The following is a 22,094-nucleotide window of genomic DNA, read 5'->3' as shown; positions in this document are numbered from 1 at the left end:
ATTCTGGTTCACAAAATATTCTAGAATGTAAACATTTTGCCAAGATTTAACAAAAAGCATAATCAGAATGTTTTATATGCAAATAAAAATACACACATAAAACATTAGACTCAAACAAAGATTGTAGGTTTCTGTTGTCATGGCAACCAATCAAAGTTAATATGAGTGCCAGAGAATCTTCAAAGCTGTGAAGTATGACTGTTTATATTTGACTCTAAATTAACCCCACTTGAAAGATAAAGTGGAAAATTTGCAGCGTTAGCATTAGAAATAATTTTGACACGCAGACGGTTCATTTGTGACACGCATCAATGACTTTACATTCCATGGTGAGTGAGTGTAAATGGCTCCATTTCTACATGTCAATCGCGTGACAAATGGCCACAGTCAGTCCAAGGTTTATATCCAATATATTGCCCAAAGTCACCTAAAATTGAATGAAGGAATATGCTTGAATTGGTTTATTAGTTGAAAGGCTATGACTGCTCCAATTTACTAGATCCATCAAATATGCTCACCGGGAGCCATGAGCAGCATTGGGGATGACATCAGCACAAAGTGATTAGATACGATTAGTTTCTGGGGATGCCATGCCGTAATATTCGCCCCACTGTTTTATGTTTGATGAAGTCACCTATGATCATCTTGTAGAAAAAACTAAAAAGGTGTTTTTAGTATTGATCTGAAAAAATCTGTAGAGATGCACTTTCAGTTTCCTGTATTTCAATTTGTCACCTTTTGAGGCTGCTGTTGGGCAGTTAAATGAGCAACATAATTGTAACACAATGAAAAGATTCATTTTATAGGCATGGGGCAGCATGGCTCAGCTCGTCGTTTGTCATCTCCCAACCCAAAGGTTGTGGGTTTGAGCCTCAACTTTTGTGATTATGTTGAAGATATTGAACTCCCAGTTGCTCCTGATGCAGCATCATCAGTAGGTAAAATGGGGAGATTATTAAAGCGCTTTCAGAACTTCAAAGATAGAAAAGCACTATAGGAGTGAAATCCTATAGCTTACATCTGAGTCTCAAAAGGAATCTCTATACACTAGGTATGAAGATATCAAGTCTTTTTGCTTGATTTTTTTTTTTTTGGGGGGGGGGGGGGGTTTAGTAATTAAAGAAGATAAGATGAATGAGAATGTATTTTTGTCACTTGCGCATGCACTGAGCCTTCGGGGAGTCTGTAGAGAGCGGATACTTGTGTTTGAGCCTTGTGTGGGTTGTGGAAGAAATATAATACAGGACTTAACTTTACCCTCTGCAGTAGGACAAATTGCTTCTGATGGTGAAATATCAACTTTGACTCCATGTTGTCAAAATTACTCAGCTTATGCTTACCTTATGGTTTGTGGCACAAATTACATCCTATTTAAACTCTCAGCTATATTAATGTAGCATAGACTTTGCAGGCTTGTTGCAACGTTCTGAACTCTCTGACATTTTAATCTACAAAGCAAGAAAGCCTGACATACAGAGTGTTGTATCTGTCTCCACCTGTTTGATGCTAAATGTGAGCTTGGGTTCAGCTAGGAGACAACGGGTGGGATCTGCCGTAATGTTCTATAGGGGCTGCTCGGCAAAGCTTAAAATAGAAGAGATAAGCACCAAGTCCCCCGGAGGCCTTGGGGACATAGTATTTAAAAAAAAGAAAAAGAAAGAAAAACTGTTATGTGCTGATATGTGTTCCACAGAGAAATGTGGTGTGTAGACTGACAAGATGAAATTAGAAGTTACAAATGTGATAATGTTTTATACCCGTTATCTGATGAAAGCGACGTCAACTCTGAGAAAATTGTGTTGGTAAGATCGAACACACTCAGCAACAAATAAGTAACACCTTTCTTTGTCAGTAACATTTCCATTACACACAGTTAATGGAAAATATGGTGAGAGATAATTCACCAAGCCGCTACAAGATGTCACGGCACCATGATTTAGAGAAAAGTGCTTACGTGACATAGCAAGAGCAACTGGTACCAAGAAAGTCAGCAACTGGATTACTGACAAAGCCAGTTTGAGTCGACTCTGAAGTTTCATTCCAGGACCAATGGCCAAAGTAAAATTCTTTTACTGGCCACAGTTTGCAATGGAACACGAATGATGGGTGATGGGGAGTGGGAGGGCGTTCTTGAAGTTCCCACTTGACATTGCAGATGTGTGCTTCGCCATGTCACAACTCTTGTGTAACGCTAGCGTATTTAAGATTCCCTTTATTAGTCCCACAATGGGGAAATTCGAGATTCGATTTACATGGTATGAGAGGGAACGCTTTGATTGTTGATTGAAGTTGGCGGTGACCACACCCACAGCGGCGCAACTCTCCCGCTTTAAGAACTGCTAGGCTGTGCTTATCTGCGCAATTACAAACCCCAGTGTCAAACCCATGCAGATACGCTGGGCACCGTGCATGATTTGCGCCATTCATAATGATAAAGTTCTTGCATCATCCCATTGAAGTTTTGCTTTTTTTGTTTTTTCACAAAATTAGTTCTCATGTAATACTGACAAGTCTGTTAACTTTCTTTTAACCAAATATGACGATAAGAGATTATTTATTACATATTGTTAATTTCACCCTTTAATTTACAGTATTTAATAGCATTGAGTTATGCTCGAATTGCCCTCACTAATGACTTTTACGACTGTCAAAATGATTCGAAACCAAGGTTTTGGCTTTAAATCTCATTTCCATGTTCTCCATGCCTGCGTCGTTTTTCTCTGGGTTTCCTTCCACAATCCACTACGCGCATGTTTGGTTAACGAGAGCCTCTAAAATTGACCATAGATGTTGATATGGCTATGAATGGTCATCTGAATGCTACGTTATTTTAGTTAACGAAAACGAGAATTGTGAAAACATTTTCGACAACGAAAAACAAATACTAACTGAAGCTACATTTTATATAAAATTATTATAAAATGATTTTAAAACTAACTATATTTACAGCAAAAATGTCCTTCATTTTCGTCTTTGGCAATTAATTTAATACACAATCCTTGGGTTTAATTTTAAATGTATCTTTATTTTTATTTTTTTAAATTAACGGCACAGCCCTTCGTTGGAAGAAGAGAAGGTCGAACAGTCATCTGGGAGTTGTAGTCCTCTTACAGTGTCTCGTCATGTCACAGAAGCGACGTCATCAATCAGAAGCCATCAAAAGTTTGCGTGTGGCTTTGGCCGGAAAGGCTTGCCCTGCTTTTGTCATTTAACTCAGGATGAAGTACAACCCCTGGTAAACAGTACTTTCCTTATTGTCTCATATATGAAAAAAATATATATAGTATACAAAAAAAAGTAGACAGTGCAAACTAGGTTTAATAATTCAAGCCACAAATCCACTTTAGAAGTTGGCAACTTCATTTGCAAACAAAGCATGCAAGCTTTATTCTAGGGTGCATGCAATCATCTAATTTCAGAAGCGGAATCATGCACTGCACTTATTGTAATTCAAAGTCTGTCTGACTGTTAAACTGTACTCTGTATTATCAAAATGTTTTAAAATAATAATTTTGTTGAATTTCTAGTATACAGTATACATGATGTTTTTCCTAAGCTTGCACACAAATAAAACACACAATTTTAAAATGAAAACTAATACAAAAACTAATTGTTTTTCAAAACGCTAAAGCGTCCTCCTAACTAATTAAAACCAACTAAATTGAAAAAACTCAAAACGAAATAAAAACTAACTACCAATTAAAATTCCCCAACTATAATAACCCTGGCCGAATGCCAACAATAAACATTGAGTGTACAAATGAGTTACAGACTTAAAAAGCTTTCTGAAAACTAGCAAGTTTATACTTATTTTAGAGTCGTGATTTTGACATCTGGAATCATAATTTACTCAGCAAATTCTATCTCTTCTATTAACATTCAAACACCAATTTACCAGAAACGGGGTGTATACGGTTTCATGTATAGAACAGATGTGTAACATTTTTAAATTGTTTCGTAATTGGTATCATCAAAGTGGTCACACCATAGGATTCAAGACAAACAGTGATGGGAAAAAAATGCTATTCCACACCAACATCTGAAGTTTTGGGCGTCCCAGTGGATCCGTTTGGCATTGCTTTCTTAAGTTTACTTTTGGGGGAGGTCAGATAGGGTCATTTCACCCAGATGGTCCAAGCTCCTACATTCCATTGAATGTGAGGAATAGCACATACAACCTTTTCGTTCTACAAAGGAAATTCAAGCCTTTTTTTAATGAATGCTTGAAATGTATTTTACTCCAGGAATCGTTTTTTTTTCTTAACATTTGACTACTTTCACTTGCATTCAGCTGCAATGTTGAACACTGAAGAATTAAATTGAAATGTCCATCCATTCATTTTCTACAAGTATAATGCTTATCGTCATTATTGAGCTGAAGCCTATCCCACCGGCCATTTGCAGCAATATTGACGATTTAGTCTTCAAACAACATAACATAAGAGCTGTTGGAATGTGGGACGAAGCCGGAGTATCCGGGGAAAAAGAAAAACACACAAAAGCATAGAGAGAACATGCAAAGTCCACACAGGAAGGGCGGCACCGTAAATCAAACCCAAACGTCAGACTTGTGAGACAGACGTGAGAAACACGATATAGAGAGCTGCCCGCAGCCGAGGTCAAATGTCCCCTTTTTCCAACTGATTGTCTTTAAATGACTCAGAGCCCTGCTGAATTTGGGTGATATACTGGCCAAGGTGTGGTCAAATGTCATATCTGGCCACATTTTCATTTATTCACCAAACACAACCAGTTTGTAAGAAAAGATATTCCGGCTTTAAGGTGTACTACTTAGCTCTACGAAACAAAAGTGGTCAGCAATTCTGATTTGATCTAATTGTTTTATGTGTACAGATTCAGAGCTGTACTCCTGTGCATTTCCAGCCATTTAAGACCGCAGAAGTTGGACTGTCAAGTGAAACCGGAACCCAACGGGAGCAACACGCAAGGTGAGAAGAGCACAGATAGGTTCAGAGGTCAAAGACCACGGCGCAGATACAAGGTCTTGACATGATGTTGGGGAAATTTACAGCACACCTATACAAATGGCTGCAACAGTTCCGACTGTGTGCCGTTCTATCACATAGCCCAACCTCACAGACACCAACAGAAGCGTCTTGTTCTTTCGTTATAATATGTACAAAGAGCTGAAAATATGTCATTATCACTTTAGGTGCCGTGTAAAATCTATTACCATTCACACATGAATGTCAGGTAGTTAGTCTTTTCAACAATTTAAGGCAGGTCTTTTGTGCAAGGAACAAAGTTGTTGTCAAAAATGGAAAGGGCATCATCAACTTAGACGGCTCGCCTCGCTACCAAAAATTATTAATTTGCAATTTGAACTATCTTATTTTGTTTTCTACCACGTAAGGCTTCATTTAGTGCATTAACGTCTGTCAATCAGTGATATAATTGAGGGGGAAAAAACGATCACATCGAGACAAGACAGGCGCACTCATATTCACACTGTCACTGAGTGGGAGTCGAACCCATGCTTGCATGACTGAAGTCAGGCGAATATGCCGCCACACCATTAGTTTCAACAGAGAGCGATTTGAACCCAGTTTTCCTGACTGTGGGCATAACGCTACTATGCTGCCACAATAATAAAGGGTTAAAATAAATTACATATAACTCTTTAAGCTACCGGTCCTTTCTGTGAGTTTGTGGAAGCCTAATGAACACTTTCCATCTATGTTTATCTTCAGTGCTCATCATCATCGTTATCATACATTCCATCTCTTTGCTATTGTCTCATTAAAACATTAGAAAGGCAGGGGCTCCAGAAGGAGAATTTGGTCTGGGTCATCATCCAAGTGACCCTCCCTGAGGACTTAACCCATAACGTCTCTCCCACTGCTACATAATGGATGAAGGACAGACATTGGAAGGGAGGAGGAGTATAGGATCAGGGCCCTTATTACCTTGTGATTCATTTTTAATGAGGTAAACAGGTCTTTGCAGGTCACCTGCAAGCACACACACACTCACCCGTAGCTGGTGGTGTGTTTTCACCACCGCCTTATTACTGCCCGCTTTGACATCCTCTATGGCTACAGGGGCTCCATAGCGTAATTGGGTCGCACTGTCATTGAAAGATCGTGTTGCACTTCTCACAGTTTCTATGGTCCAGGTTGGACGCCACCAATTATAATAAGCCAAGAAAGCCTGCTTTTAGCTGCTGCTGGCAAACTTTGCCAGTTTCCATCAGACTATAAATTAAATTTGAGTGGAAAACTGGGAATCCACTATCACTTTCTATGGACTTCTGCAGATGATTTTTATTCTTAGTAAGGTTGCTTGTTTTCTGAAAAACTGGGGCCTTTGAAAGTTGTTTCGAGAACTGAATGCACACCTTTGGCTGTGTTATTTATACGAATACACATAAATTGCACGCTAATAAAAAATAAATAAATAAAATGATGCGTACGGCTAGTGCAGACCAAAGAAGATAGCAATAACTGTAGTTCTGGTTCTTGATAAATGTGCAGATCCAGGAGTTTCGCAGTGGGCGCTCCAGTTCCAGAGTCTACATGAATTATACTGGTCTTACAACATAAATTGTTTTATGTGATGTAGTGAATGTATCCGTTGTTTACATTTATGTTAACAGTCTTCAAAAAGTAAAAAACAAACAAAAACATTGTCGTCGTATCTCACACGTGAATTTATTTCTCCTGTCGACTTCTTAAGTCTTTTTGAACAGGATACACAAAGACAAAGAAAAAGTAACACGCACTGTTAATGCTCTGATTACGTGAATGATGGTGGCTAAAGGTCCAAACGTTTTTAGACGAGAGTTGATTTGTGGTGTGATTGTACAAACATGAATAATGCACAAGTCTTAAAAGCAAAACAAGTTATACGCAGGATGTGGATCGACTGTCGACAGCAGTTCAATGCGATGTTGATCTAAATTGGGAATGTATCTCCACTTTCTTGCCATCCAATGTTATGAGAGTCTATGTATGCTGAATTACACTTGAAAAACAGAGAGTGGTTGTGCTTTATTGGATCAAAAATGGATTCCTTCAAGATATTCCATGACTGGCATCGTGCACATTCAGGGGCTGTCATGGGGAATCAAACCTGCTCAGTTTAGTTGAGAATCAGTGTACAGGTACGCTTCCATAAACAGGGAGGAGGAGAAGAACTCCCACAGCAATTCCCTCTTAGGCTTTGCGAGGCTGTGAAGGAGGGAGGGAGAGAGCGAGAGCGACAGGAAGGTGACAAGAGGAACAGATGGTGTGATGCAGGGACTCTACACTGACATGCTTTTAAAACAGGTGCTCTCCACAGACAAGCTTTCAAAGCCATCATCTCATCTAAATGATATCATTATAGCCACAAGTCATTAAAAATGATACTTTGCCCATACTATAGATATCGTCCTTCTCCCTTGGGTGTTGGGGAAAAAATTAATTCTCTGGCCCTCAAGCCATTGAATTATATTTTTTTATCACCCAAAAGCTGTGATTCATATGTGTCATTGGGCTGGATATAGGATTAGAGAGGATCTTTTCTGCCTGACTGGTTACAGCAGCTCTCAGCAACAAGATGAGGATCATTTCCCCCGTGGAGAAAAGCTCTGCTCATCCAGGATGGAACCTTCATCACACACGCGCATACACACAGACGCTTTGTACGAATCATCACTCACGTAGCACCTGCATTTATCAACATGCGCTACATTTTCCAGTGGAAATTATAAAAGCCAGTTGGAAGAAAAAATGTTCTTCTAGCTCAGGCATCACCAAATGGCGGACCGCGCGATGGTTCGGACCGGACCCGTGACCGCTCTACGATGATTTTTTTTCAGGGCGCATTCGCAAACGTTGGCGCTGCAATTCTAGTTAATACGGAAAAGGCGTCACTGATTTGAGCCAATCAAATCTTTTGTTTACGATCCACTGCCAATTGCGCAGCAGACCGGAAGAAAGTGCTGCTGACAGTATGCCTTGCTAAAAAGTTAGCAAGGTCGATGCGTGTTGTTTTCAATGATTGGACGGAGAAATTTAGTTTCGTTCTGGCTGCAGCCGGTTCAAAACCAGTGTGCATCATATGCTCCGAAACCGTCGCAACATTGAAGCGCCACTATGAAACAAAGCACCGCCCTTTTGTGCAAAGTTATCCGCTGAAGTTTGAGGTGAGCGCACGCAAAAACATTGAACTTCGAGTGCAGTATAAGAGATTTTTACATTTTCGTTTACAGCCCAGCGGCATGCAAATGAATGTTCACTAAAAGTATCATGGATTTTGAGGAAACATAAAAAAACATTCAGTGATGGGGAAGTTGTGAAGGAGTGCTTAAATGTGGTTGCACAAACATTATTTAAAGGAAAACACAAAGCCCAGATGTGTGAAATAATCTACCAAATCCCAATGGCCCTGACTTCGTTCCAACCCAGATTTAAGTCACTGGCAGGGAAGTCACAAACTCATTTTTCTCATTAAGAGATGTTAAAAAATATTCAAAAGAAAAGGTGGTGTCAAAGCTCATTTTGAATTAGTTTTTCATGAGGACAGCCATTTTTATTGATTGTATACTGAACATGTTGACCTGTTTTACTTGGATAATTAGGCTTTCCGTTTTTTTTAGGCTGATAACTCTTTGATTTAAGAAAAAAAACGTAAAAGATGTAAACTCAATGCTTAGCACTTGATATATTTCTGCAGGAGATATTTGACTGTTTTTTTCTGGAAGTGGCAAACTTGGGTTTCTGGAGCCACATTTTCTTGAATGTGAAATACACGCCTTATATTTGTTTGACTGGCAAAGGTGTTTAATGGGAACATTGCTAAATATTAAGTATATAAGTGCGCTCTGTTGAAAATGACAAAATATTGAAACTAAAAATGTAAACATAGGCTAGACATTAAGGGAAATTGGTCTTTGGTTGGGACCTTTTAATTGGAAGAAATTTTAGTGGTGGACCTTTGTGACTTTTAATTGAATACCTCTGTTCTAGCTTCAAATTGAAGTGTTTCACATACAATAAAGCAAGATACTAATTAAGAACAACCCTCATTGCAACTTTATGATCATCCCCATTAAAGTTCTTTCCAAGAGACGACATACAAGTACTTGCTTAATGAGGTTTGTATTGTACTGTATGTCACGATATGATATCACATATATTATCACTCTTTATTAGACCAGTATTATTACACCCTAGTAAAGTTCCACCAATAAAACCCTGATGCAAATATGTAGTTTATATTTGGCGTGGCAAGTTCGCTAAATATTCTGCAGCAATATACACAAATTTTGGTAAGTTGTTCACCTCCACGTGTTTTCTGACAGTCACAGTTCGAGTGCTAGACAAGTAATTAAGGATGCAAAAACAAGGTTTGATCATGCACTAATTTGTGCACATTCAGTGAATGAAAATATACACGCATAGGTGACAAAAAATAAATAAATTAAGCAATAGAACTACGGCCATCGGTCTCTTCCCACGTCTTGGTGGGAATCAGCTGAGGAACCGGAAACAATTTGTTCATTCAAAATCATTGTACATAGATTGGTGATAATTTCCCAAACCTGAAGTCAGCACCAAGATGTATGTCGACATCGCTGCTTATGCCCATCCCAACCTCTGAAAATATCACAAGGATTAGCCTCTCCATGTCTGGATCTAAAGAGAATTAGGAAATTAACATTTTATAAGTAGTCTCTCTCTAGCCAGATTTGCTTTCTTTGAAAAGTCACCAAGATATGAACACGCGTTCCGGGAACTTTTTGTCAGCTGAATTGTTTATCGGTCATTATATGTTCAATTTCGATCCAGTTTTCCAATTCCACTTCCAGGTGGTACGGCCGGCAGTATGTTTCCCAAATTGAGGCTCCCTAAATGGCCATGCAGGAGCTCCTGCACTTTGAATTTTTCCTCACAGGGGTCACACGCATATGTGCTGGATTTTTTTCCGCGCCAGTCTCATCTCTTGATTCCCGCACTTTTGCCCTTCCACCGCCTTGATTTTAATAAGAATGAGGGGAACGTGCTTCGATTGTCTCGCGCCATCCCACAACATCGCACAATGGCACAAATCCTCTGTTAGGCCCAAATCAATCTGAGCAAAGTCTTGGAAAATACTTTCTAGCAAAAGAAAGAAAACTCCACTGATGTGCACAGTTTGACTACACTGTGCACTTGACTTGTGCTCAGCATGAAAATAGGGCCCAATATGTATTCTGCGACTATCTGGCGACCAGTTTAGGGTGAAGTCTGCTTTCCGCCTGAAGTCAACTGTGATACGCTGCAGCTTTGTGATATGGAAAATGATAAAGCGGTGTAGAAAATAGATGGTTGAATGTGTGAATGTGAAAACCTTTTCACTTCCTTTCTATTTTGTGTCAAATAAACTTACTGGGAAGAATGATGGTTTACTGAATTTTAATGTGCATTTAAATACCTGACTATTTTTGATTTGCTGTTCCTGTGTTTTCACCTCAACAAGATTTTGACAATTTGGTTATACAGTTTATCATGCCATTCATAACATACTGCATCTTTGATTAATTGAATCGCATGCCATAAAATTAAGTAAAATGTCTGCATAGAAAATATGGGCATTTTAGCTACGTGTGCGTGAGAAATGTGAGTTCAGAGAATTATTTTGATATTGTATATATATATGCAGTCAATCATTCTATAGTCAACTTTTCAGGGCCAGTTCCTGGTGAGATTGGCCAAAATTGCATCTTTTATTTTTGGTCCAGTTTATTTTTCATCTTAGTCCTAGTGAAAGCTTACCCCCTTTATATATTGAGCTGATGCTGTCCCAATGCAGTCACGGCTCTCACGTCCTTAAACATTATGCTAATGTTGGGAGTGCGTTCACTATCTCAATTTCTATTGGCTCGCTGCTACAATTAGCAGCTAATGGACCACAGACCACCACCGCCACCCCCATGCATCCCCCCTCCCACTTAACTCTCTCTCTCTCGCTCTCTCTCTCTCTCCAGCCTTGAGGCATCCCGTTTCAGCTCTTTCGCTTTGAGTCACAATGCTGTGAAGAGGGTGAATGGGTGGGGGGTGTTAAAGAGAGCAGTAAGTGGGAGTGGAGTCTGACTGCAGAGGGTCCACTGTTTAAGCGAAAGGGAATTCTCTCTTTCATTTGCTCTCTCTTGCTCATTCAGACACACACTCTCTAGCTCTCTCGCCCTCTGTCTTTCTCTCTCTCTCTCTCTCGCTCTCTTTCTTCACTGGCTGCACAACATCAGCCCGTTTTCTTGGTAGACTCCAGTAAAGACTCAAACAGAGGAGAGAGAAGCAAGATGATGACAAAGCTGTCAGTGCTCTGAGAGGTGCAGACTGCTGATAGCAGGCTTGGCTGATAAGCTGTTCACTATTGCTTGGGCAAATATTCACAAATCAGTGAAGAGGAGGAGGTAAGTACCTTCTTTACCTGTATGGACAAGAAGCAAGAAGTGATTGACTTTTTGGATAGCTTAATTAGGGTAATAATGTATCGTTGCAAAGTTGACACATTTCACAGCTTGGATGTTTAATCACTTCAGTGTAGGTTAATGGTAAAACATTCCTATCAATATTTGTCTGATTTTTTTAAATGAAGTTATTATTCGACTCACTTCCTTTATGAGTGAATAAATTGTCTCATGTGTATTGATGTAGTTTGCAGAAATGTATGGTTCCAATATTACCAAAATAGTAGTTGATTGTATTTTCTGTTGATTGACAGTTAATTGGTCACTTGTTTGGAATATCGGGTCATAATGACGGATGCCAGGTAACCATGACTAATGCTAGAGGGCCAGCGAAGAACGTTGAAAGAAATGTTGTACAATGAGAATTCAGTCATCCATTTTTATGTTCTTGCCAAATGAGATTCTAGTTGCATACATCTAATTGTGCCAACTTTTTGCTGATCAACTTTTTCATCGTGTCCATTGTCAAAAACGATTTAAAGGGCGATGTGTTCAAAAATAAATTAACAAGCTTGTGTGTTATTGTAGTACTTTAGCTGACGTTGAGCTGTGGTTGGGGAAATATTAGAAGGTGCCACTGTAGGTGTTTGGTTAGTGTGTATGCCCAAGTGTGTTGTCTGCTAGCCAGAGTAGGTCCAGATGTGTACTTTATGGTACATGGCAGCAGACAGTGGGCTTGTGTAACCCAGGAAACAGACAGCTGCTTTACATTAGATGCTTCCTCTCTCAGGTCTCCAACATAGACACTGGAGGCTGTAAACTGGCAGCTTCATTGACACACACACACCCACACACACACACACGATCACTGACTGTTCTTTCCATATCTCCAATTTCTACATCAGCATCATTTGTTGGTTACTTCAATCCCATGGGGAGATTGCAAAATGGGAAGCAGGCATTATTGAAAAGAAAAGGATATTTGAATTTGTGAACCAGCTCATATGTATCAGTAGATGACAGTTGGGTTCATTATATGCCTCAGATTTTAATAACTTTGGATTTTTTTTATGTTGTACATTTTGACACTAAACCTACTGAACATCCTTTTGCAGAACAGTGTCCATTGTGGTCAGAAGGAATCATAAAATGATTCTGAATGCTAATTTGGCCGCAAATAGGGATCGGTCATACCTGTCAATAATAAATTTGCAGATCTGAATTTACTAGTTATCGATATATTTGCAAAAAAATTACACTTTGCATTAAATGGCCATCTTCTGTTGTGAACAAACGGTCTGCACTGTAGTCATTCCTATTTATTCATCAGCATAACCTTTCCTTCTGTTTTCTATTATCAACTTTAAAATATTTTTTTTTATTTGAAGCCTTAGTTTGAATTTGTTTGGAATCCAACAATGCAGATAAACACTTGAATTATCGCTTTCACTGCTGTGAAGTGTTTTTTAGAAAATATGAGAGTAAAGATAAGAGGGAGAAGAATTGCAATAATTGGAGTGGGAAGTGATGGAAGTGACCCACAGGATACCGGACCGTTGTGTTCTGCTCTGCATGCTAATTATGTATGATGAGGTGCTTCTAATACAAAAAAGGACCAGAGGTGCGCACTTTACCCTATTTTGCCGGTCCGTCCGCCGTCCTCAGTCCGCATCCTGGGCACCCTTCCGTCATTGTCCCTCTATCCTTATTCATAAAATAACAACGGAGTAGGTCCCGCTTGCTTTTAAAGCGCTTCTGTCCTTGCATTTCACCATTTCCACCCCCCTCCCCCACCAAAAAAACCCAAAAACGTCTGTCTAGGTTTACGGCAGGGGTTTCATAACTCATAAACATTACTTAAATCTGATCAACTGGCTGATTTCCTATTCAAATCTACTTACCATAATTTCCGGACCTCGATAGCTAAATTTAGCCGTAATAACTGATTTGTTTGTCACTTCGGACAAATAGCCGCGGGTCTCCACGTTAATAAATGGGGTAAAATATATATTATACCGGGAGCTGCTTTTACCCCCCCCCCCCCATACAACGCCGAACGCAGCTATATAAACACGGCGTACTGGAACCTTTCTCAGATTCTTGTTGTCATATGAGGCAAATGATGATGAGCTCAGGATAAGGTCACACTGTAGAGATAGCTGTATATTTTTGCACTTTGTTCCTCTGCTCAAATTAGACGCTACTTAAGATGCTTATTCTGGCTCTCAATTGCTTCTTCACACACGCACACATATCGCTTACGTTTTTGCTCACTTAGAGTCTAACGCTCTCTCTCTCTCGCTCAATCGCTCACTTGTTCGCTCTCAGTTTAGCTCTCAATTAAAGAGCCTGAACACACAACAGCATGACAAGATTTTATTCAGCTTCAAGTGCTAATATTTGAATTTTATACACACAGTACCTGACCCGGTTAAGGATGATTAAAGGGAAAAATGAAAACACGCTCCTGTCTTTTCTTAGTCTGTCCTTTCTTAAAAACTTGTCATCCTCCGCATCCACAATGGGAATCCGTTCCTGGGACGAGATGCCCATCTCCGGAAAGGAGCATGTCAGTGCTCATATGAATTTTCGTGAGGCTTTTGTACAATTCATCTGATATACTCTTCAGATACAGATTTCTGATTTTTTAACTTTACATTATTTTCAAGTAACACCATATTAGGTCTCTTCTTACATAGTGATAACTTCAGTACAGAATGTGCACTATCCATTCATAGGTGGTCTTTTAGGATTGCTTGGCTACACATGTGAGTAGCCACTGTCAGACAGTGACACTCAGCATAACGCAGAGTGGGAAATGAGCCTTTGTTTGGACAGCTGTTAGCTCCCTATGCCCCGTGCCCTACAAAGCTCTACGAGAGGGCGGTTTTAACCCCACTTAGCTCCTTGACTGTTGATGGAGCACAAACAGTAATTATAGATATTCATGAACACTCATGATTGGAAAGACTCAGGAGTGATGAGATTCTATCAGCCTCAGGAAATAACGCCATCGAGTTCCATATACATTTAGAGGTATTCTATAAAATGTAACCTAACTTGATGTAATTTATGGGGAAATTGTTTGGATAATTTCACCTGGACTATACTGTTGCTGTAAATATGAACACCCGTGGACCAGATGGCTCCAAAGAACAAGTATACCACAAGACTCAAATAACGGTCAACTTGTGATGAAATGTTCATAGTGGAAACTCTATTATTTGTGTTTTTGGTCAAATTCTTATTCACACAATTGCGGTTCCATCTAAAAGAATGTGCTTGATCGAATAGAAATTGAGTAAATTTTGTCCTCAGTGCAGATTTATTACCAAATAATACAAAAATAGATTAGTCTGCACTATAAAAATTTGGGACATTAGAAGACAGTAAAAGTGGAGTGGAATGTGACTTATTTTTTATTTATTTTAACTTATGAACTTATCAAATGACTGTAAAGCGCAACATAAACTTTACATATCTGCAAATATTGCTGTGCCAGTAAATTGGGCTGGGAATATATATACTTAAAAAACCATTATGTATTTAAAATTATTTTAAAAACGCTCAATACTGCCAAAAACATTTTCCGTGTAGTCAGGATAATTGACAGATTTACCGATTTCTAAATCCTAACTGCATTGGAGAGTAACCTATGCCTATAATTTAAATCTCTCTTGACTTTGTCTTTAAAGGAAAATGGTAGAGTAACTGCATTTCCAGACGAACACAGATTAGCCCCCTGCCTTCCAAAAATGTAACTCCGACTCAAAATCATCCCAGATGGCTTATAATGTTTCTCTGATGCTAATGTGTAAAGTAAAAAGAGTGGAAGTCTTGAAGCGCTGGTATTCAGGATTGCTTTGTGTTGGTCAGCCCACCATTGGATGCAGCCAACAGATGAACACATATGTTAGACTCTTCACTGTGACATTGTGCCTCCAATGGTGACCTCACACATTAGAATGTCTCCACCATAGGGATCTTGGAAAAGGATGGGGCTCCATTTGAAAGGGGCAAAGAACTTCAATTGGAAAAAAAATAAATAAAAAAAAAAGCCAATGAGCAGCTGACCTGAGACACTAGGGTCATTAGACTCATACAAGTGTCTGAATGCATGACACTCCCAATTGGGACACGTAACACGCTTCAGGCTTTCATCACCGACAAGGACTAACAGATGTCCCAGTACCACTGCCAACTTCACTCATCGCATTTCTAGAGGAAGAAGAATCACCCCAGCTATCTAGTTTGAATGGAAGTAATGAAGAAGTGTTACATTTAAAATGCTAAAACAATAACACAATGGAAAATATTAAATCATTCTAGCAGCTCTAGCATGCATTTGAAGAGTGTGGCGTTTCCTTTTGCAGATTTTAAAAACGCGAGAAAGTTGAATTGGGTCAGTGAGTGTATTCCGTGATGGGATCTCTCAGCTTGTCAATCATTTTAGTCACACGCAAGATCTTGCTATCCAGATCTATATCATACCAGGCCCCCTCGCCACTCACACCCTGAATACGCTTGTCTGAGGTAAAAATATCCTCACAGTTTTGAAAAATATCTTCTCTGAGATTACTGCAGCTGAATATTATGTGGAGGAATGCCTCGGGTACATTGAGACAAGTCCGACAACATCAACTTGTGTCATTAGCTCGTTACAAAAGGCAGCCTGGTACAAGCCAGATTTTCATTGTAATTATAGTGCAACATGAATAAAGCAGGGGAGAAGGAGTGGGTAGAACAAAGATCTAAGCAATTACGTCTTTGGACGAAACAGCAGGTGGATGTGTAAATGCTGCACACAAGGCTGCCAAGCCTCGGCACCACATAGGGGATAGACCAATAAAATCCTGTAATGTTAAAAGGCTGATGAACAATGACTTGCATCCAACCGCTCCATCTGGACACAGCAAGAACAGAAGCGGATGACGGAGGCACTGCAGGGGAAGAGTCATAAAGAATATTGATGGGCCTCACAGCGAGAAGTCATCCAAATAACAATACAATACTAACGGGATTGAGCTCAAATTGCCTCACGGTTGACCTGGCGAGCACTGTCATCCACTTCACATCCTTTGTCTCCATATCTTACTGTCTAAGTCGCAAATTGGTTCTGCTTGGAGAAATAGTTTTGGGGGATGCTATCAGGCAAGTTAACTGACGCTCTCTATCATTTCAGCAGCTCTGTAAGGCCGATAGGGGCTTAGCCTTGGCGCTGACTTTCCATATAGTGTTTCTCCCGCACGGTATCGTCAATCGGTGCGTTAACGTCTTATCAGCTGTGAACACACTAACCCCCACTACGCCCTTGTTATCTGCGTCATCAGACCCAATGGGGTCAGAGCTGACGAGTGTAGCCTCAGTTGTATGGCGACACCATTCCCTCCCAAATAATCGTCTGTTTGGCAAGACAAACCATGAAAAATATGTCATCCTGATAGAAAAAAATATTCTATTTACCGCCTCCAGTCAGATGTTCAAGATGAAACAATGGCGAGAAAGAACATTTGGAGTTGCTGAAGGCGATGAAGCTCATCCCTAATGGAAATCATGAACACTTTCTATGATTTCATTTTTTTATCATTATTACTGAAGAGACACAATCAGTGAGTTAAGCTGTTCCATATCTTCCCACTTAATTTCCTTTTCAAGGATCCTGTACACAGTCGTATTCTCCAGCAATGCATCACTTTATCCATGAGCACACCCGTTATCTTTTTTATACAGGTCTCAAAGCTTCTTGTAGTTCAGCACGACAGCGACAGCCACATCTGTCAAAACAGCCAGAAACAGAAAATGGCGTGTGCCCTCTAGAGCGTGCGGTGATAAAATGTTAAAAACCTTTTCAGAGAAGCAGCATAAAACTCAGCCATCAATCCCAATGGAGAAGTCGACTCAAGCTATGTTTCTCCTGCTGGAAATTAATTTCTGTCTTTGATTATCATAACTCACTGTTGTAGTGCTGTCCTCAGCAATTCGCTATCTCTCCAGGTATGACCTTGGTGGAGATGCAGGTTCCAAATCAATGCTCACCTGCTCTAGCTTTCTTTCACCTTCCAGGCGCATTGACTGTGTTCAGTATATTTCTCAGCAAATATGTATTTTGAGGGGCAATGGCATTCCTTGAAGTCATGATTGGAGGCAGTAATGTGTTGGCTGATTCAGGTGCCCGTAATTGGGGCTCTTTCTAATCCACTGCATGAGGCCATCCCAAGGTGAAAGGCGCTCCAGGCAATAATCGCACATTCAATCGGGACCCAGATTTGGCTTCGCTACTATTAAAGGCAACTGAGTTTTTGTCATGGGTGACCTGACCTACAAAACAAGAGAAGCTTGACAAATTCTTGAGGAATTAAAAGAAGATGTGCATCCGATCAAATCTTCTTACAATACATCCTGGGAGTTGGTTTGCCGTTGTAGTTGCTGAATATTTACAGGGCTGACACACCAAGTGGGTTGTGGTGCTCTATAATTCAGTTTGTTTGTTGTCAAGATATCAGGCGGATGATGTGCAGTCTTACGCAGGTGCTCCAAATTTGTAAATGTATATTGTTTCTTCAGAGATCCAGCCTTAGAAAATAACAAAAATAAAATTCTTCAGTTTTGATTGACACAATCTGACTTGACCAATTATTTTTTTATGATTGTGGTTGTAATGTGTTGCTACAAAATATTAAACACAGCTTCGGAATAATGCTCTAGGCATGTACAACCACAATAATGAATGCATTGTTAATCGTTCTGGCAGTTTATAAATGAGGCCATCACATTGTAGCTGCTTATTTTATCTACTGCAAATTACTTGCAGAACAATATCTTATTCCTAACTTATCTTGGACCAGCCATATGCCAAAGTTTCTCTTAACTATTAATATTAATGTGCGGAGTATGTGGGACTGAGTTTGAGAGAAAACTTCTACTTGTATTATTCACATTGAGCTGCTTTACAGCGAGAATATGATTTTTTATCCCAGGGATGTAACTGCATCTGAAATCTGAGAGTGCTACTGAGAATTTTGGACTTGAGGCAGTGGGTGGTATCTGGATTTATACTGGCCAGTCTTTGCTCTTTCCCTCCTAGCTCGTGTGAGTGTAATAATTTGAAAAGTAAATATAGCTCCTTGGTTTCGACAAGGATTATGATTTACAAGATTTACACAACATCTTGACAAATGCATGTTCCTTGAACGATAGACAACGTCATTCAAATGTTTTTGTTGTGGTAACTGTTTTTTGCATCAGATGTCTGCATGAAGAATGTAGGATTTATGTGAATGGACTTGATGACTGACATATCAGTACACAATCCACAATGTGAAAGAGTATTGACATTTGTTGAGCTAGAGCTATGTAGGAAATAGTTCTACCGCCGCAAAATTGTTTTCTCTCTTTACTTTTCTTGGTTTGCTAATTGAAGAGATTCAAACAACTAATTAAAGAGCTAATTAAAAAAAAAAAAAAAAAACACAACGGTGCATTCATGAGGATCATTTACACCGCTGACCACAAAGCATCAGGTGCAATGTAATGGTATAGTGCTTTTATTTTAATCACAACCTATTCAGCAAATACCCTACTTTAGTTTCGATGTATTTATACACCAGGGTTGTTACTCACAGGGGTATGGACAGGTAGGTAAAAACAATACTTGATACATGATCATGCATGTCTAAAAATAGCTAGAACATAAATGAAATATGTCTGATTGGTAGTAATGGAGTGTGAAATGGACAAATAATTAGGGCAACTATGGTACTAAGCTTGAAGTCTCAACACCAATGATTTGAATTTTATGGTGACACTTGCTGTGAAATTGGGTTGATGGAAGAACAGAGGACACTCAGAGGTTTAAATGAGTAAGCACAATTGCGCCCGTAAAAGACTCATTATTAGGTAATTATTACTGGGTTATTCTGTTTGGCTTTAATAGAAAACTATGTACGAATGAAAACTATGTCGGACATGGTTGGTCCGAGAATACAGTTCACATTCAAGCATGTTAAGATAGTGGCGCAATTATTTGCTGATTAACCAAATAAAATGTGATTTGTTTTCAATACATTAAGCACTAAATGCCACTTAACACATTCTTGCAAGACCACGTCCAATTTATAAATTTTCATCATGCCTTTTAAGACAATCCAAAAGATTTCACTAACTTATCCCCAGATTCCATACCACCAAACCCTCTTGTACGCTATAGGTCGTCTTTCCCTCGCCAATGTCTGTTTATCCACTGTAGAGGACACAGTCTCTCTGCCCCGCCCTTTTTGGAACCCATTAATGTGTCACCTGATCTCTGTAAAACTGATTTATGCTTCGTCTCTTTAAAGGAGGACAAGACACATTTTTCACGAACAAGCTCTGTTTATAAATGTTTTGATCAGGAAACTGAAATTAGTTAGCATTTTAGAAAATAAGTGACGATTTGAAAATAGCCTACTATTAATGAGGAATATGGCCGCGCCCCCCTCCGCTCTCCCCATGGTACGACAAGAGTCACTAAAGGGACCGATTACAAACTCTCCATTGGAACTCATTGTACTTTCATTTCTCATAATGTCTAAAAACTGTGATCAATTGTCACCAAAATTCACATGGACATCTCAACCTATGACCACCTCAACATATCAAAAGCATTAACCTCTCTGTGGCGGATTTATGAGAAAGAGAAACTGTGAAAGTCAGCAGAGCTACATAGATTATGCTGTTAGGACATGGCTCACCTGCTTCCTTGCTGAACACGGTGAGGACGCACGCCATGAAAGCACCAGTCGGGATACTTACAGAGACTGAAGTGGGAATGAGTCGACATGCATATTTATTTGGATGAGGATTGGCTCCTGTTTTTCGACTGTAGGCGACGTAACTACAACACGCCGTTTTATTCTTTGGAACGTAACAACTACATGTACACCACGCAATGTAGCATTCCAATCCGGCCACACTCAGCTGTGGACCTCCTCGCTGGAACTTTTTGTACGCTGAACTTGGACCCTCCCAAAGCGACCGCAACTAAAAACACATGTCGGTCCACGATGTGCACCGTTCAAGAAGACTACCTCCAGGTTTCATTGATGAGGAGTTAATCCGAAATCGATGCAGACTCGTGTCGCGGCCTAGACACCTTCATCAATTGGCTGGAAGCGGTGATGGATGCAAACACGCATGAGTGGCCAGGTATCCACGGCACCAAGTTGCCGCTAAGAAGCTAAATTTGTTGCGCTGACGTCGTCTGTTTAGCGACCAAAAGCTGTTGCTACACATGGGCGGTGGGATGTTAAACATCGATGCTTGGCTGCCTCCTCACACTTAACAAAAGATGAGCGAAAATAAATGTCCAAAATATAACCAGGTGGGGTGTGTGTGCACATTCTTGCTATTGTTTTAAGCCTGTGTAAGTATTTTGTGGAGGTGATCATACAAGCTCACGTTTGATGTCAATAAATCCAAAGTACTGTGCAGAACACTTTTATACTTTTACAGGTTTAAGTGGACAAGAGTAGTAATGTGCATTTGCATTTTGGTGGCGATTGGTCGCTGTTGTAGGCAACAGAACTGACGAAGCAAGCAATATTACCTCGCTTACCTCCCCGTGTGACGTAGACGCTGAAACCGGAAAAAAATAACAAGCTCAGCTCCAAAAGGGGATGTGCCAATTCGTTGTAAATCTCGTCGAAAGAAAAACCTTAAATCACTACATAGTCTTTTAGGGGTAACATTTTAGAACTGGTGTCATTTTTACATGCAAACCGATTATGTAAGTGCCAATGTTAATGTTAAATTGATTATTTCCCTTATTCTACATGTAATGTGGTAGCCAGTAGTGGAATAAGAAGAAACATGTTTCTCAGACTCTGCTGAAGTTTGTTTCATCTATTTCTGAATAAAGCTGGATTCTGAAGCCAATTTTTTCAACAAAGCTGCACTTCTCTGTCAGGGTTGCTTTGTTTAGGCGTCCATATGGAGAGCAGCCAGCCTTCAAAGTGAGAAAGCCAACCATCCGGCCAGAACTAAAACCTGAGCTGCAACTCAAAGCAAATTTTTGTGGCCATTTTGTTGATCTTATCCCAAGTTTAAGATGCTTAGACTATGTTGTGTTTCCGTACCGGTGTGCATGAGCCAATGGGCACAAGTGACATAGTGTGTCAGGGAGTGAGACGCTGAGAGGATTTCTTTGCCCCCCTGGGTCTGGTTTGTCATCACTCCCAGCAGCAGGCTACATTATCACATTTGCAGTTTACCCAACTTGAGCGCTCATCTCTACCCGTTTAATCATGTGATTGGTGGGTGAAGCCATGGGATCCTTCCACACTGGGCTTATCTGCCAGCATGTCTAGTCACACGTAGAAACTAGTAGACTGAACATGTCTCCGTGCACCAGTTCCTGCTGTGTCTTTACACAGACTGACTGGCGAACAATCCCCATGTTTTTTTTTTGTTTCCCCATATGGCAGCATGTGAGCTAAAGGACACATCAAATTTTCAAATGTGAGCGAATGGCCGAATCAGCAAATTTGTGCGTGCTTGCCCCCACTTGCGTCACGTCAAATGCATCATCTGTGCACGGATTCACCCCCATCGGCTGACCTGATATGTACATATATATATATACATATATATATATATATATACATATACATATACATATATATATACATATACATATATATATATATATATATATATATATATA

General features: G+C 39.8%; 2 protein-coding genes across 5 annotated transcripts in view; one reads left to right on the top strand and one right to left on the bottom strand.

The window, feature by feature from the left end:
* The window catches only part of LOC148344688 (methyltransferase-like protein 27), an 88,808-nt gene extending 75,677 nt beyond the window's left edge, over nt 1-13,131 (bottom strand). Inside the window, exon 1 of the mRNA XM_088301601.1 lies at nt 13,030-13,131. Coding sequence (XP_088157727.1) covers nt 13,030-13,067 — 38 coding nt within the window. The 5' untranslated portion in view covers nt 13,068-13,131. The remainder of the gene's footprint in view (nt 1-13,029) is intronic.
* tncb (tenascin Cb) overlaps nt 1-22,094 on the top strand; it is an 85,316-nt gene that overhangs the window by 27,380 nt on the left and 35,842 nt on the right. For 2 of the 4 annotated variants that reach the window (XM_088301597.1, XM_088301598.1), the window contains exon 2: nt 4,855-4,949. The gene's annotated coding sequence lies outside the window, so the exon portion shown is untranslated. Of the gene's footprint in view, nt 1-4,854; nt 4,950-11,032; nt 11,399-22,094 lie in introns of those variants that run through there. The other 2 variants (XM_088301596.1, XM_088301600.1) reach the window with 1 other exon arrangement.

The sequence above is a fragment of the Idiotropiscis lumnitzeri genome, chromosome 1 (genome assembly GCF_059441095.1).
Source record: "Idiotropiscis lumnitzeri isolate Australia: NSW breed Sydney's pygmy pipehorse chromosome 1, RoL_Ilum_1.0, whole genome shotgun sequence".
Taxonomy (NCBI): Eukaryota; Metazoa; Chordata; class Actinopteri; order Syngnathiformes; family Syngnathidae; genus Idiotropiscis; species Idiotropiscis lumnitzeri.
This window is presented reverse-complemented; position numbering and strand designations above follow the sequence as displayed.